The sequence below is a fragment of the Gopherus evgoodei genome, chromosome 9, assembly GCF_007399415.2.
Source record: "Gopherus evgoodei ecotype Sinaloan lineage chromosome 9, rGopEvg1_v1.p, whole genome shotgun sequence".
NCBI classification, from domain to species: domain Eukaryota; kingdom Metazoa; phylum Chordata; order Testudines; family Testudinidae; genus Gopherus; species Gopherus evgoodei.
The window spans coordinates 58,188,685-58,203,407 of record NC_044330.1 but is presented as its reverse complement, the minus strand read 5'-3'; the positions used below and the strand labels follow the sequence as shown (position 1 = coordinate 58,203,407).

The following is a 14,723-nucleotide window of genomic DNA, read 5'->3' as shown; positions in this document are numbered from 1 at the left end:
CATGCAGGGTTGAAGCAAAGGGAATTTGTGAAGATGTTTCCTTCCATTGTCCTGTGGAAATGCAATCCTCTTTCCCTTTTCACATGTTCCAGTTACCCCTTCTCCTCCCTGCACCACCCCTTCTGCCCATGCTCCTGAGGGCTTCTGGTCCCAGTTGTGGAGAGAGGCAGTGATCCAAGGTTTCCATCCCTGGGAGCGAGCACTGCATTTTCACACACCCAGTTTAGATTCTGGGACAGAAAGCTAGTTACAAACCTGACGCCCTGGGTCCCTCAAGTTGTAAGCAACACCTCCCCTTTGCTTGGTAAACAATCTTGTGACAAGCAACTCTGCAAACAAGCACCTCTCCACTCTCTGGAGAACTCCATGCCAGGGCTGAAATCCCCTGCCTAGAATGACCTCTTCTAGTGGGCAGTGCTCAAACGGGGTGGAAGAAGAGGGAGAAATTGAAAAGGTGCCACAGCATTGCTCTCGTGTGTGGAGTAGGGCAAAAGAATGAGCACTGCAGAACGGGCCCAGTCACACTGTGCTACGTCAGATTTAACGGGCCAGATCCCCAGCTGGTGCAAATCAACCCTAGCTCCACTGGAGTCACTGAGTCAGATCCCCAGTTGGTGTAAATTGATGTGGCTCCTGATTTATACTAGTTCAGGATCTAGTCCTAATTCTTCCAGCTGTCCGTTACACTGTTTCTCAATGACTGGTCTGTGGACTGGCGCCGGCTCTGAGATTTCCCTGATACAGTTTAGGAAGGCAGCAAGCTGGTCCTTGATAGCGAAAGGTTGAGAAACGCTGTGTCTATTGCACTTTGTTTGTATCGATTTCTGTCTTGCTCAGGACAGGCAGGAACAAATGATCTGAGCTACCCAGAGAGGTGCTGAAGTGCAGCTGTTCTGAGTCCCTGCTCCCTCTGAACACTGCTGCTGTCAGCCTCATGCAGCGTCACCTGCATGGCATCTGACAGCACACAGTGGAGCCTGCCCTACTGCCCTGATCCACTCCTTTCCTCAGGGTCATTCACTGCACAGTGACTCTTCAGATGCAACTGCTTGTCGTGTGACTCACGTTACACCTGGCCCACCCTTGCCCTTCCCCACTCCACTCATGTACTCACTCCAGCAACCTGCTGTCTTGCTCTTGCCCCCTTGGTCAGCCACCCAGCTGGCGAGGGGCTCTGCTGGCCTAGGGCAGAGTGCTGGCCTGTGGGCATTGCTGGGTGAGGCAGATTATGTAAGTGAGCACACAGGTCACAGTGGGACTGAGCATTTCTCCTGCACTGAGCTTTCTGGGTTTTAAACTGTATTCCCTCAATTATACCATGTGCCCACAGGCCGGGCAGCCCTGGCAGGAGGAAGGAAGAGAAGATGTCCCCAAGGATACAAGGAAGGAAGATGTAACAGAGACCAGCTCAGTTTCCTTCCTGCCATGTCCCAAGGACAGGCAGTGCAATGCTTCACAATGGCCACACACAATGCAGATGTCCCCTGCGTTGCCAGTGATGATCTCTCATCTCCTTATGCGAATTACAAGCAGGCTCTGTGACTAGTGACTGCTTGCACTTTCTGCTGGATGTGCTCCCAATCTTCTCCTAAAACACACTGTGCAACCACTTCCACCTAGAATCCATTCCAGCGTGGACCCGTGACAGCTCTCCAGGCTAGACATCTTGCTGCTTGCCCTGAGCTGCAGCAGTGACCTGGAGCTCTGCTCTGTGGTTCCAGTAACAGTCGCTCCACAGCCACTACTGACCTACTGACTGGTTATTTATTCCCAGGTTGCTGCTAGGGTTCCGAGTTCTGGTGTTTGCTGCCACCCCCTTACGACTTAGCCAAAAGCATCACCAGTAGCAGAGCCCCTATATGCATCTGACTGATACTGCAGCACACAGCTATACTGGGTCTCAGAGAAGCCTAGGTGACAGTCTCAGCATCTAAAGGGAGGTGCATACAACATTGCCTATCAGTTGAATGTAGGGCCATGGGGCCTCAGCAACCTGGGTCAATGCTGCTACAACAGAGGGATGGGGGATGGCATCTTAAAATCCACAGATGGGTGAAAATCCAAAGACTCCTTTGATGTTGGTGTAATATTTTGAAAATGCCACTGGGAAGTGAGGCCCTCTTTGGCACATGCCCATGGCAGCCCTGGGTGGTGCAAGGAAGACCTGCCTCAGCAGCCTCGGGGGAAAGCTGTCGGCCAAATAATGATCTGAGACACCATCAGTGTGTGTGTTTGTGTGTGGTGGGATTTGGAGAAGCCCACCTCGAATCCCTGGGCTTCTGTGGATTCTCCACTGTTCCTGCCTTGTGGTGCAGCCATGTCGTCATCCCACCAGTGCCCTCTGAAATGCAGACTCAGCACAACCACCACCCCCAAGTGGTCTTGCAGCAGCAAGAAGGTCCTGATGGGCAAGACCTTGGGGGCAGGAGGGGGAGAAGCCCCCATAAACACAGACAGCTCTTGTCAACCTAACTGGACTAGACATTACCTAGCGCCCCAGGACAGCAGGGCAAAGTGAAAAGATGGCAAAGCCCGGCCAGACCCACCGATCATCCTGGGAGGGTTTGACGTATCCAGACGACAGGATGTTCAGAGACAAGATGTTCGGGTCAATCAGAGACTCGTCCCCCTCTGGAGTGTTTCGGATCCGACCTGCCAACACACGTCAGAACACACCATTTGCAGTATAGGCAGCTGGGCGGGGGGAGGGGGGCACAGCTCAGTGGGGATGGTTCACAGTTTCAAGCTACATAGCAGGGTAAATGGTAAAGGTGAGACGTGGGGGAAGATGCTTAATGTCAGCATCATATCCTCCTTCAGCCTCTTGGGACAGGCCCCTATATCCATCGCCTCTTGCTAGTAGAGATCAAACTGCCCATGCTCATCCCCATGGGTGGGAGGGTGCATGGCTCCAGGGGGACCACTAGGAGGAGCTCTGTGAGCCTGCTACCACACCCCTGTGCACATCTGGCTCACTCCCTTCCACGTGGCCAGCCAGCCCCAAAGGCCAGAAGCCTCCAAAGGCCATGGAGAGGGGGAGGCATGTCCTTCCATCTTGTCCCCTCCCCTACCAGTAAGGACATATGGATGGAGCCACTCCTGAGCTCCCCAAAGCAGCCTGGCCTTTACATGGGCTATGCAATGAGAGAGGTTCCTTGCCCCTTCTCCTTCACTATGCCTTGGGTAGAGAGCAGGCACCGAGAGGGCCCCAATTCCCCAAATGGGGACTCAAAGAGCTGGCAGAGGTCCCCTCGTCTAATCCGGAGTGTTAACAAGAATAATGGGGGCACAGCCTCAGCTGGTGGCAATTTCCATTAAAGTAAATGGAACTCTGACCATTGACAGCAGCTGAGGATCCGCCCCAGGACTCCTGCTGCAGCAGTAAGGGCCTAGCAGTGCAGCCTTGGCTCCTGGGGATAGCCTGGTACTCAAGGAGGGGGCGCCTTACTGAGTGGTGTGCTGCTGAGCATGAGTAAAGGGGGTGCCAGCTGGCCCCCAGCGACCATCTGCATTATTTCCCACAACAGACCTGACAGAGTAGGAGGAATGGGAGCCTGGACAAAGCATGAGGGAGAAGAGATTATGGGAGAGAAGGGAACAGGAGGGAGCACACAGGTATGAGGATGCAGGAGTGAGGCATCTGCTCAGACCCTGCCAACCAGCAACTCTGCTTACCTACAACCAGCTCTCGCACTTCTTTCCAACGGACGAGGCTGCTGTTTTCATGCACTAATGTCACGGTGATCCTCCTCTGGATTCCCTGTCAGCACCATGCCAGAGAGAAAAGGGCAGTGGTGAAAACCAACAGCCCAACACCCAGTAGTTATGGGGATTAGGAAGATGGGCCTGCGGAGTGGCACAGGGACAAGGAGCAGGGCAAGGACCATACCTGGTGGAGCAGGAAGGTTCCAAGGCATGGCATCCCTCCGCGGTGATCAACAATGGCAGGAATGTAACTGAAAAAGGGAAACTCAGTGAGATGTGATCTGAGATGGAGGTGCTCCTCCCCATGCCAAGGCCTGGGCAATCTCACCCCGCCACCCCAGAGCCTGGGGGGATCTCACACATGCACCCTCCAAGTCCCTGGGGATCTCACACATGCTCCCCCCAGGGGATCTCACAAACGCACCCTCCTGGGCCCAGGGGATCTCACACACCAATCCCCCAGGAACATGGGGATCTTAGCCATGTAACCCTCAGGGCCTGGGGGATCTCACATTCGCATCCTCCAAGGGCCAGGGGGATCTCGAACTCGCATCCCTCGAGGGCCTGGGGAAACTCACACTCGCATCCCCTGAGGTCCTGAGGGATCTGACACACACACCCACAGATCCTGGGGGATCTCACACTCACAGCCCCCACTGCCTGGGGGATCTCTCACACACACACCCCAGGGCTGGGGGATCTCACCCATGCACTCCCCAAAGCCCAGGGAATCTCCCAAGGGATCTCACATATGTACACCAGAGAGCCTGAGGGATCTCACAAATGCACCCCAGAGATCCTGGGGATCGTACACGCACTCCCTAGGGCCCTGAATATCTCAACTATCCACCCCCAAGGGCCAGGGATCTCACCCCCCCCCCCGCCCCCAGTCACTGGGGGATCTCACACAGACACCCAACAGGTCCCAGGGGATCTCACATACGGACACCCCCAAGCCTCGGGGGATCTCACCCCATCACCCCCCAGCATAGGTGACGACTTTCCCTGTTCCCGGTGGGTGCTCAACCTACCCTACACCCCTGGCCCCGCCTCTACACCACCCTCACACTGACCCCATTCCACTCCCTTACCCCAAGTCCCCGCCCCTGCCTCATCTCTTCTCCACCTCCTCCCCTGAGCATGCCATGTTCCCGCTCCTCCCCCTCCATCCCAGAAAGTCATAAGCACTGCCAAACAGCTGTTAGGTCGCAGTGCAGCAGGAAGCACTGGGAGGGAGTGGGAGGAGTGAGGATGTGGCATGCTCGGGCGGGGGGAGGAAGAGTGGGGAGCTTGGCTGCCGGTGGGTGCAGCGCACCCACTAACTTTTCCCTGTGGGTACTCCAGCCCCAGAGCATCCAGGGAGTTGGCACCTAACAGGGCCCGGGAGATCTCACATACGAATCCTCCCAGGGTCTCGTGGATCTGACAGATGTACCCTCCAGGACCTGGGGGATCTGACACATGCACCCCCCAGGGTCTGGGAAATTTGAGACAGGCACCCCCCAGGACCCGTGGGATTGGCACATGCACGCCCCTAGGGTATGGGGGATCTCACACATGCACCCCCAAAGCCCAGGGGGATCTCAGACATTTGCACCCCATCCTGGGGGATCACACACACGTACCCCCAGGGCCTGGAGGATCTGACACCCCCCCCCGCCCCAGGGTCTGGAGGATGAGACTCATGCCCTCCCCAGGGCCCAGAGGATCTGACACACGCATCCCCCCAGGGCCCGGTGGATCTGACATATGCAACCCATAGGTCCTGGGGGATCTCACTCATGCACCCACCAGGCCCTAGGGATCTCACACATGCACTCCTAAGGGCCAGGGGATCTCATACACATACCCCCAGGGCCTGAGGAATCTCACACACCCCACATGGCCCAAGTGATCTCACACAAGCACCCCACAGGGCCTGGGGGATCTGAAACACGAATCTCCCGGGCTCGGGGGATCTGACACCACCCCTCCCCCCGGGCCCAGGGGATCTCACACTTGCACCCCCAGGGCCTGGAGGATGTCACACACACATCCCTCAGGGCCTAGGGATCTGATATACGTACCCCCAGGGCCCAGGGAATTTGACACAGGCATGCCTCAAAACCTGTGGGATCTCACACATGCACACCCTAGGGCCTGGGGGATCTCACCCACCCACCTCCCAGGGCCAAGGGGAACTCACACACGCACCATACAGAGTCCGGCAGATCTCACACACACAATGCACCCCCATGGCCTGGGGGAATCTCAGACTCGCACCCCAGAGGTCCTGGGGTATCTCACACACGCACCCCCCAGGACACGATGGCTCTCACACACGCACCCCCAAGGACACGAGGGTTCTCACACACACACTTCCCAGGGCACAAGGTCTCACACACGTGCACATCACAGGACCCTAGAGCGCTCTCTCTCTCTTTCTCATGATTCCCATTTGTGTTGCCAGTGCCATGCATGAAGGGTCCTGATGACTTGAAGAGATTCAGGCTCAGCCCTTCAGCTGGCAAAAGGGCATTCCAATGTCCTGAGCCCAGCCCAGCACACTGGAGACCAGACACAGGCGGGACAGGCCCAGACTCCATAGGGGCCATGCCTAGGAGCGAACAGACTTTCTCCCGGAAGCAGCAGCAGGTGACTGGATGTCTCCGATCATCAGTGGAGCCCTTAGAGCATCCCAGACTCAGAGGTGCTTGAATCTTTTATTGGCTGAGTTTTGCCTGTTGGTCCTGGTTATGAATTACCCACAACTAGACTGTGATTTTAGACATTTATTTGTTATGCCCAATTGCCCGACCAATACTTTGTGCCAACATTTCTTTAAACCTGTGGTTTTGTGTTCCAATGGATGCCTGTGAGAATTCCCTCTGGCGCCATGTGACTGTTCCCTCAACTCCCATGGTGTTGTGTCTGCCTCCTGCATTGGTCACCTAAAAGCAGCCACATTTGCAAATTATCGATGAACCACCAACGAATCTCTTGTGTGAATCCCAAAAAGAGGCTGCTGTGGGAGCAGCGCAGATGTGAGATGTCTTCAAGATCAGTGTGACACCAAACAGATGGGGAATAAAAAACTCCTTCAATTGAAAAGTCTAGGCTGGAGGTGAGAGTCTAGACAAGCCATTGCAAGCACTAGCCCAAGGAATTGGGGTTGGTTTGCAACTGCTTTTTTGCTGCATTTGTCCCGTGCTCTCCAGCTGCATGCTAGCGCCAGTCCCATGTCCCTCATTTGTTTACTTGTGGCAGGCTATTTTTGTGGCCATTACTTGTGGCAGGCATCACTTATTGCCCCAACTCCCAACATCTTGTCAATCTTTCACCAGCAAATCCCACCTGGAATGCACAGGGAGGCCCATGCACCTTCCGCTGTGGCAGTTCTGGAGACCCCTGTAAGATCTCTTAGCTGCACATAGGCTCATTAATGAGTGTGCTTTGGAAAGATTCTTCCCAGGCTCTTCCTACAGCTACCAAGCAATTCAAAGCCTGCTGCTGATAGTGCAGGGCCCCCCACATGTGCCCTGTACCTGGCACTGGGGCAGCTGCTCCCACATACAGTAAACCTTTTATCTGGAAGAGCTGTAATTAAATCAACAGCTGTGGCTGGCTGCTGGGGTGGGAAGAAGGTAATTGTATTACTGTCTGATTTCCTTTTCTCATTGTTCTGCCTGAGGCAGCTACATCAGCACAATTCTCATAGCTCTTTGGACCACACTGTGCTTTGGGGAGAAACTTGTTCCATTTTGCAAGGGACATCTCAAAAAGTGACACCGTGGTTTGGCACAGAATCATAGGCCTGGAAGGGACCTGAAGAGGTCATCTAGTCCAGTTCCCTGCACTCATGGCAGGGCTAAGTATAATCTAGACCTTGCCTGACAGCTGAGCTCCTCAGGGTAGGATTCCCCCTACTGCTCCTCAGGATGGGATCCCCCGACAGTAGGACACTCTGGTTCCCTGGTTAGCCCTCAGCAGGGGAGAGTACTTACTCGCCATTGGCCTCCAGCTCGCAGATCTCAAAGAAGACCATCAGATCATATTTGCACTGGCACGGCCCGGCGCTGGGGCGTGCCAAGGTGCTCAGCTTCGTCGCTGGCACTACGGCGGGCAGAAAATAAGACTTACAAACAGGAAATGAGAAGCTGCTGAAGTGTGAGCTGGACTCACTGCACCACTCAGAAGATGAGTGTCAGTCAGAGCTAGGACAACTGGCAGTGACTGTCTAGGAGAGCAGCTAGCTGAGATCTAGCCCCAGCTGGAGATGACCTCTAACCCCCAACATGCCAAGCGAAGGGGCGAGAACATGCACAAACACATGCACCCACTCAGATTCTGTGAATCCTTACTCCCATTGTGGTGCATACTCCTGTCTGTAGTCCCACTGAAGCCAGCTGGCCAATGTGGGGAGCAACAGTACGAAGGATCAGGCCCACACAGTGCATACGAGAGACGAGACACATACAGAAGAAGTGACTGCTGCTTTTGCTAAGCTCTGGCTGAGCATCGCCCTCTGACAGGCCACCCCCCTCAGGCAATTCCAGCCAGAGGCCTGACCCCAAATCACAGAACGAAGAGGCACGACACACAGAGGCAACAGCAAACCAAGACACTAGGCTGCGAGGAAAACCACTGGGACTCGGGTGTCAGATGCTAAAATATTTGGTGCCCGATATGCTAGCCGGTTCACTGCTGGATGAGCTCTCTGGGCATGCTCTCTCTGCTGCTAGCTTAGCCATCTCGTTCCTTCCGCGAGAGAGGGAGGAGTCCAGCCCTGTCCCGTCCCCGCCCTCCCCCGTAATGAACTGTGCTGAAATGAAAAATGCAAGTACCCTCAGAAAGGTGGGAACAGGCATGGCAATGCCATTCAGTACTGAGCTCTGTGGGTGTCCCCCAGGCATTACATGGACACATTCCCCACAGGAGGCATGGCTAGAAATCCGAGGAGTAGTGGGATCTTCCACAGTGGTGTCCAGGAACCAATTACGTTGCGGAGCCTTTCTCACAGCACAGTTCATTACAAGTGGGAGAGGAGGGGGCTGCACAGGGCTGGACTCCTCCCTCTCTCGCGGAAGGAACGAGGTGGCTGAGCTAGCAGGAGAGAGAGCATGCCCAGAGAGCGCATCCAGCAGTAAGCCGGCTAGCACACCAGGCACCAAATATTTTATCAGCTGGAGGGATTTTTCATGCTCTTCAGGGTGGAGGGAAGGGAAACAAACAGTTGAGACATGGAGTGGGAGTGAAGGGACATCATGGGGACGGGGAGGCAGTCTGCTTTGCCAATGCTGCACACTTCAGCCCTCTTTAACCACCCCCGAGCCCTCTGAGCCAGTGCTTTAAACAGGTGTCCCACTCAAATCAATGTGTGTCAGGACAGAGCTGGTAGCACGTCTCTGCCCAACAAGGGGGAGGGGAGATGTAAGAGTGAAGGAAGGAGAGACACCCCGGGATGGGTATTCTGCAGTCTGGATGTGCACGCTGATGGGAGGCAATTTAATTTCAGTGCAGGAACCCTTTCCTATAACAAGTGGAATCAGGGCCATCCTTACCCATATACACAATACGCAGCTGCGCAGGGCACCAGGAAATTTGGGGCACCAAATTTCCTGGTGCCCTGCGCAGTTGCGTGCTGCTCCATCCCCTGCTACGGCTCTTCCCCAGGGCCCGTGCCCTGCTCCGCCCCTTCCCCACCCCTGCTCTGCCCTTTCCCCACCTCTTCCCACCCCTGCTCCACCCCAGCCCCGCCCCCACTCCCCTGAGCTCTGCAGCAGGGCTGGGTCTGTACTCACCAGCGGTAGGACATGCAGACCCAGCTCCAGCAACACTGCCAGTGAGTGCTGGGAGGTGGTTCCCCCCTGCCTCCCAACCCAGCCCCCTCACAGAGACCTGGGGCCTGTCCCCCCCCACCCCCACGGAGGCCTGGGGACAGCCCCCCTGGTCTCCCTCGCAGAGGCCTGGCAGCGGGGGGGGAGGGGCGGGGGGGCTGCACAAGGCCCCAGAATAGCTAGGGACAGCCCTGAGTGGAATATCAACCCTGAGGTTACAGTGCTAGTGAGACACCAAGGAATGGCTCTTCATGGATGACAACGGCTAGTGAAAGGATGAGGGCATCCCTGCAGGAAGGGAAAGAGATGAGGAAGGCTTATGGAGTGCAGGAGGTACTCAGCATGCCAGTGGATAGGCCTACTTCTGAGTTAACCAGATCCTAATGAGCAGACTTGGAAGGTTTAGAGCACTGTGAATTATCCTGCGCTGATTTCTTGATACTGTCAAGATTTTTTGAGGTCCTGTTCTCTGCTACTGAGTTACCACAGGGCAGTAACCCTGGTCCAGTAAGAAACCAAACCACCTGTGCTATCCATCACTTTACTGTGCAGCCCACAGGCCGCTCCAGCCAGCACCCTGTTTTACACTCAGCCATTACCATCTGGGCCCCTTTCTGCGGCAAATGCAAAAGGGAAGGTGGCTAGCATCATCAGGCCTACCTGTTCATCTCACCACCAGGACTGCTCTCTGCTGAACATTCCCACAGAAATAGCTCCCCCCACCTGCAACACCCAGGAGTTCCCCAGACAAATGGTTTTTCTGTAGAGCTACAAACCATAGTTGGCTCTACAGACATGTCAAAAAGCCAATACGCCACGAATAGCGGCTAGCCTGGAAAGGTCTCCTTCCCCCACTGGAGTGGCTTGATTTACAGAAGCCATCTTAAAAACGTTGTGCAATGCATCAAGCAAAACAGCATGAGAACCCACAGACAATTCACCCCGTTATCGAAACACCATCTCCCATCACGCAGACCCTTACTGTGTACAAAACCAGGTGACCATGGTGTTACTGCAGAACAGTCCAATAAGAAATGACCAATTCTCCCCCAATTCCCACGTGCTTCCAAGTTGTGGCTTCTGAAGCCTAATGTATTTTAGAAGGGGAAAAAAAATTGCCTACCTGGCTTGGACAATGGCACAACCCGGGGGAAGTGGCGTCGGGATGGTCTCAGTGGGCTATGGAGAGAAGAGACTCAGATGAAAGAATGCATGCAAAATAAATGACTGGGTCTCCCCATCTCACAACACAAGAACAAGGGGACACTCTATGAAGTTGGAAGATACCAACAAAAGGATATACTTTTGCAAGCAACATCTCATTCGACTGTGGAACTCACTAACACGTGATGTTGAGGCCAAGAATTTAGTAAGATTCATCTTTATTTTCATACATGTTAGAGGAATGGAAAACTCTGGCTTCTTAGCTAAAGCTTCAAGATGCTACAGAATTTAGTACTGCAAAGCTGTAGATACCAGAGAGTGTTTGCACAGAATTTATACACCTGATCCATAGCTCACAGAAACCAATGGAATGACTCCCATTGATTTGGATAGGATTTATCAGATCCTAGGTCCACATTATATGAGGCTGTGGTTACAGCGTTAAAAAATAAGTCTGAGTCAACAAGGGGGTGAGCCCATCCTCTGGATGTTACCCCTTCCCTACATCACACTGACCTGAGCACGTCCTTGCAGAGAGGAGGGAAGGGATGTTGCTGATAATGCCCAAACACCTCAAACACAATCGGTTGGCTCTTGATGTACTCAATGAATGACTTGGTCACCTCCACCGCAATCTGAGAGAGGGGAGCAGGGGACAAGCAACAGTGCTTTAAAATGACATACAGCAGCAATCCATTCGTCTAGGCCCCTATCCAGCAAAGGATTTAAGCATGTGATTTCCATGGGATTCCTCACACTCTAAAAGTTAGACATGTGATAGACACAATACTTTGCTTACTAGTAAATGGTATTTCTCCAAGGAAACAGGCTCAGCTCACCCCTCTGATGGGTTTTTGCTTATGTCACACTTACACAATGATGGCATAATGCTGCTGGTTTAATTTCCCCAAGCTAAGGCAGCCCTTTTATCTCTGTAGGAGGAGGCGGGGTGAATATTTCTGCATGGGAGTGGTTGGTCTTCCAGAGCAAAATGGTGAGACTGGTCTAGAGGGCTCCTCGTAGAGACACTCAGCATCAGAAAAATCTGGACCCACATTGCCAGGGGCTCCTACAGAGATCTAGAGCTTTTCTACACCAGGTCCTTGAAGGAGAAGCTAATAATGTCAAAATAAATACAAAAAACGGGAACCTCAGGATTAGGAGCCATGACCTTCACCGGAAGGACTGAAGGAACCTTAACAATGGCCTTTCTTCTTCTCTCTGGAGCTGGCTTTCCAGGCTTCACCTTTAAGCTGGTCCCAGGCTGTGACAGTGTTTGTGGTCATGTAAGAGTGGACACAGGGAAGAGGGGGAAGGATAACAACCCCTAACGACCTGGTCTGCTGGCTCTTAGGCCGGAGGTGGCCTGCTGTCAGCCTGAGAACCTGCGCTGCTTCAGAGAGAGATGATGGCTCAGAGACAAGGCATGTTAGACACAACGGTCTAGAAAGTTTGGGCTCCTTGTCCCACGGGAGTCTTTTGTTGGTTTTCTTTGGAGCACTCTTTGGTTTCTCTGCCATTCTCCTCTCACACAGATACCCTCTTGTCTAGAACAGACTTAACTTGCTGACAAAAACCTACCCTGGGAAAGTTCAGCAAGGAGGGTGTGACAGAGTGCTGGCTGTAGCACACTAGTCACTGAAGGCTGCAGGCGAAATTGGAGCCTACCAGTTACTAGTGGGGATTACTGACACTTGGGGGCCAGTGCTGAGCTAACAGGTAACTGGCTTAGTTCCTGGGAGGATATACAATTGGGAAGTAAAAGGGGGAGCTTGGGGGACAGGGACGTGGGGGAGGGGGAGGGCTGGGTGGAGGAGAGAAGCTGTGTGCTCCTCCTACTGTGTACCTGTGCTGTGTCCTGTGCTATTTGGAAACAAGAGGGCTACAGTGGGGCAGAAATGGATAATTGGTGTTTGTGACGGAGAACTATGAACACAGACGAGGCTGTGCTACTCACTGGGTAGCTGAAGAAGTGCCCTGTGACAGAGGGGAATGCCTGTGACAGTCAGAAGGACACACATATGGTTTCTTCCCCCACCAAAATGCAATCAATGCATTTTTTTTCAGGCGCCGATCAAGTGTGATATAAGTGACAACCTGTTAACTCGTGAGCTGAGCCGGTTCACTCAGAGGAGCACCCTGTATGATCTCTGATCACGTGACAGCAACACACACTGTAACGAGAAGGAAGTTCTCAGATCTCCAGTATAAAGCAGCAGCCCACTGCAGAATGTGAGTGTATTACTCCACGGGCAGAGAGGAGAGCACATTGTCATGTGACTGGGAGGGGGTGCAATTGCTGCTGTCAAACTGGCAGTGATAGAGTGGGATTAGATCAGTGGTTCCCAAATTGTGGGGCATGCCCCTCTCGGGGGGCACAGAGGAATGTTCACGGGGACATGGCGGGGTCTGAACCAGGCCCCATGGGGGGGAAGGGTGGAAGTGCCACCCAGTCCCACTCTGCATCCAGCTCCACTCTGCTTCCACCTCCAGCCCCAGCTGCAGCTCCACTCCCAGGCCTGGCCCCAGCCCTGGTTGCGGCTCCACTTCTGGCCCCAGTTCCTGGGCCTCGACAGGGCACGGACAGATTCCATTATGGGTAAGGGAGGGCACAACAGGAAAAGTTTGGGGAGCCCTGGATTTGAAGGTTTCTATGCTCTGGGCAGACCCTGAATATTGCGGGGCAGAGAGAAAACAGCCTGGGCAGTGATACTAACGTTCTGGACGTGATAGAACCCTAGAGGTGGTCCTCGTCCTGTGTTCTTCAAGGGCTCCGTTGAAAAGGCCTCATCGTGACGATGGATAAAGCTGCAAAGGGGGGAAGATTGTTACAGTGGTAGTGTGGTCGGCAGGATGAACTGAGAATGACAGAGCGAGGTGGGAGCCAGTGTAGACTACCCCAGGTCTGAATGAAGATGACTCATTTCCCCTCCCCCCAGGGGGCTCCACTCTACAAATTCAGATAGGCTGCTACAGAAAGCCAGCTCTCCATGGGCCTGATCTGCCGCACACTGCCATCCATGGAAAGACGCCCACTAACTTTAGCAGGCTTTGGATCAGGCCTCATGTGAATGAACAGACTCATTTTGCACTGCGTGACTCTCTCTCGGTTCTTTCCCTCTTTCGTGAGGCATTGGACAAAAATTCAGAAGTGAAGAGGACAGTGTGGCCAATCTAGGTCTGGGTACTTGCCCAGAGACCCCCTGCCATGTAGCTGAGATCTCATTTCATTTAGGAATCCAGCAAGGGCAGGGCAGTTGCATGCCCCTGCTATCTGTTCATGACACTCCGTGGGGAGTGCAACCTTCTGACTGAGGCAAAGGCAGAGTGGGAGGAAAAGGGAACAAACACCAGCAGCGCAGAGGGATCTGAGGACATCTCACTTAAACTGGCAGAAGATATCTGCATATTCTGCAGAGATGCTGGAGGCTTGCAGAACTGTCACTCGGAAGGTGAAGATGCTGCCCAGTGTCAGATGGTCCAGAACTGCTTCCAATGGGTCGTCTAGAGCAACTTTCTCTGGACTGTCGAGGAGGAGATCACCTGGAGTCACTGGGGGAGGAGAAGAGCCATTAGAAAAACTCCAGACAGCATTTGTCAAGGCCTAGTGAACATCCAGCATGCCACACACCAACACAAGCATTGCTTTCAATGGCAGTTCACACCCTGCTGAGGCTCTGGCCCTTTGCAATCCAGTGAGCAGTGAAACATTCTTTTGCTTCCTACTAGGTACACAGCTCCTGCCCAACGCCACTTCCCCCTGGACTAAAACAACCCTTTCACCTCCACAGGTGTTGTTGTTGACTTCATCTGCAGAAGGTCCGATGTCAGTTATCTGCCCCTGGCCTTCAACAATCCGCAGTTCCTCCTGCGAGGTCCCTGAACGAGACATCCCCGCCATGGGACAGGCCTCAGACTGGAACTGTCAGGCACAAGGGGAAATGGAACAAAGAGGCTGTGTGTGTAGGGAGGCCGCAGTCCTGACAGCATTCTCACCCTGCTAACAGCCATGAGCAGCCTTTTCGTCTCTTGCCTGGC

At 53.8% G+C, this 14,723-nt stretch overlaps 1 protein-coding gene across 11 annotated transcripts in view; it reads right to left on the bottom strand.

The window, feature by feature from the left end:
* Positions 1-14,723, bottom strand: part of KIF1A (kinesin family member 1A) — a 181,620-nt gene that overhangs the window by 38,083 nt on the left and 128,814 nt on the right. For all 11 annotated transcript variants that reach the window (XM_030575581.1, XM_030575583.1, XM_030575589.1 and 8 more), the window contains 9 exons: positions 14,469-14,607; positions 14,069-14,237; positions 13,403-13,493; positions 11,202-11,320; positions 10,645-10,700; positions 7,689-7,797; positions 3,890-3,956; positions 3,676-3,760; positions 2,547-2,652 (listed from right to left, as the gene is read on the bottom strand). In XM_030575581.1, coding sequence (XP_030431441.1) covers positions 2,547-2,652; positions 3,676-3,760; positions 3,890-3,956; positions 7,689-7,797; positions 10,645-10,700; positions 11,202-11,320; positions 13,403-13,493; positions 14,069-14,237; positions 14,469-14,607 — 941 coding nt within the window. The remainder of the gene's footprint in view (positions 1-2,546; positions 2,653-3,675; positions 3,761-3,889; positions 3,957-7,688; positions 7,798-10,644; positions 10,701-11,201; positions 11,321-13,402; positions 13,494-14,068; positions 14,238-14,468; positions 14,608-14,723) is intronic.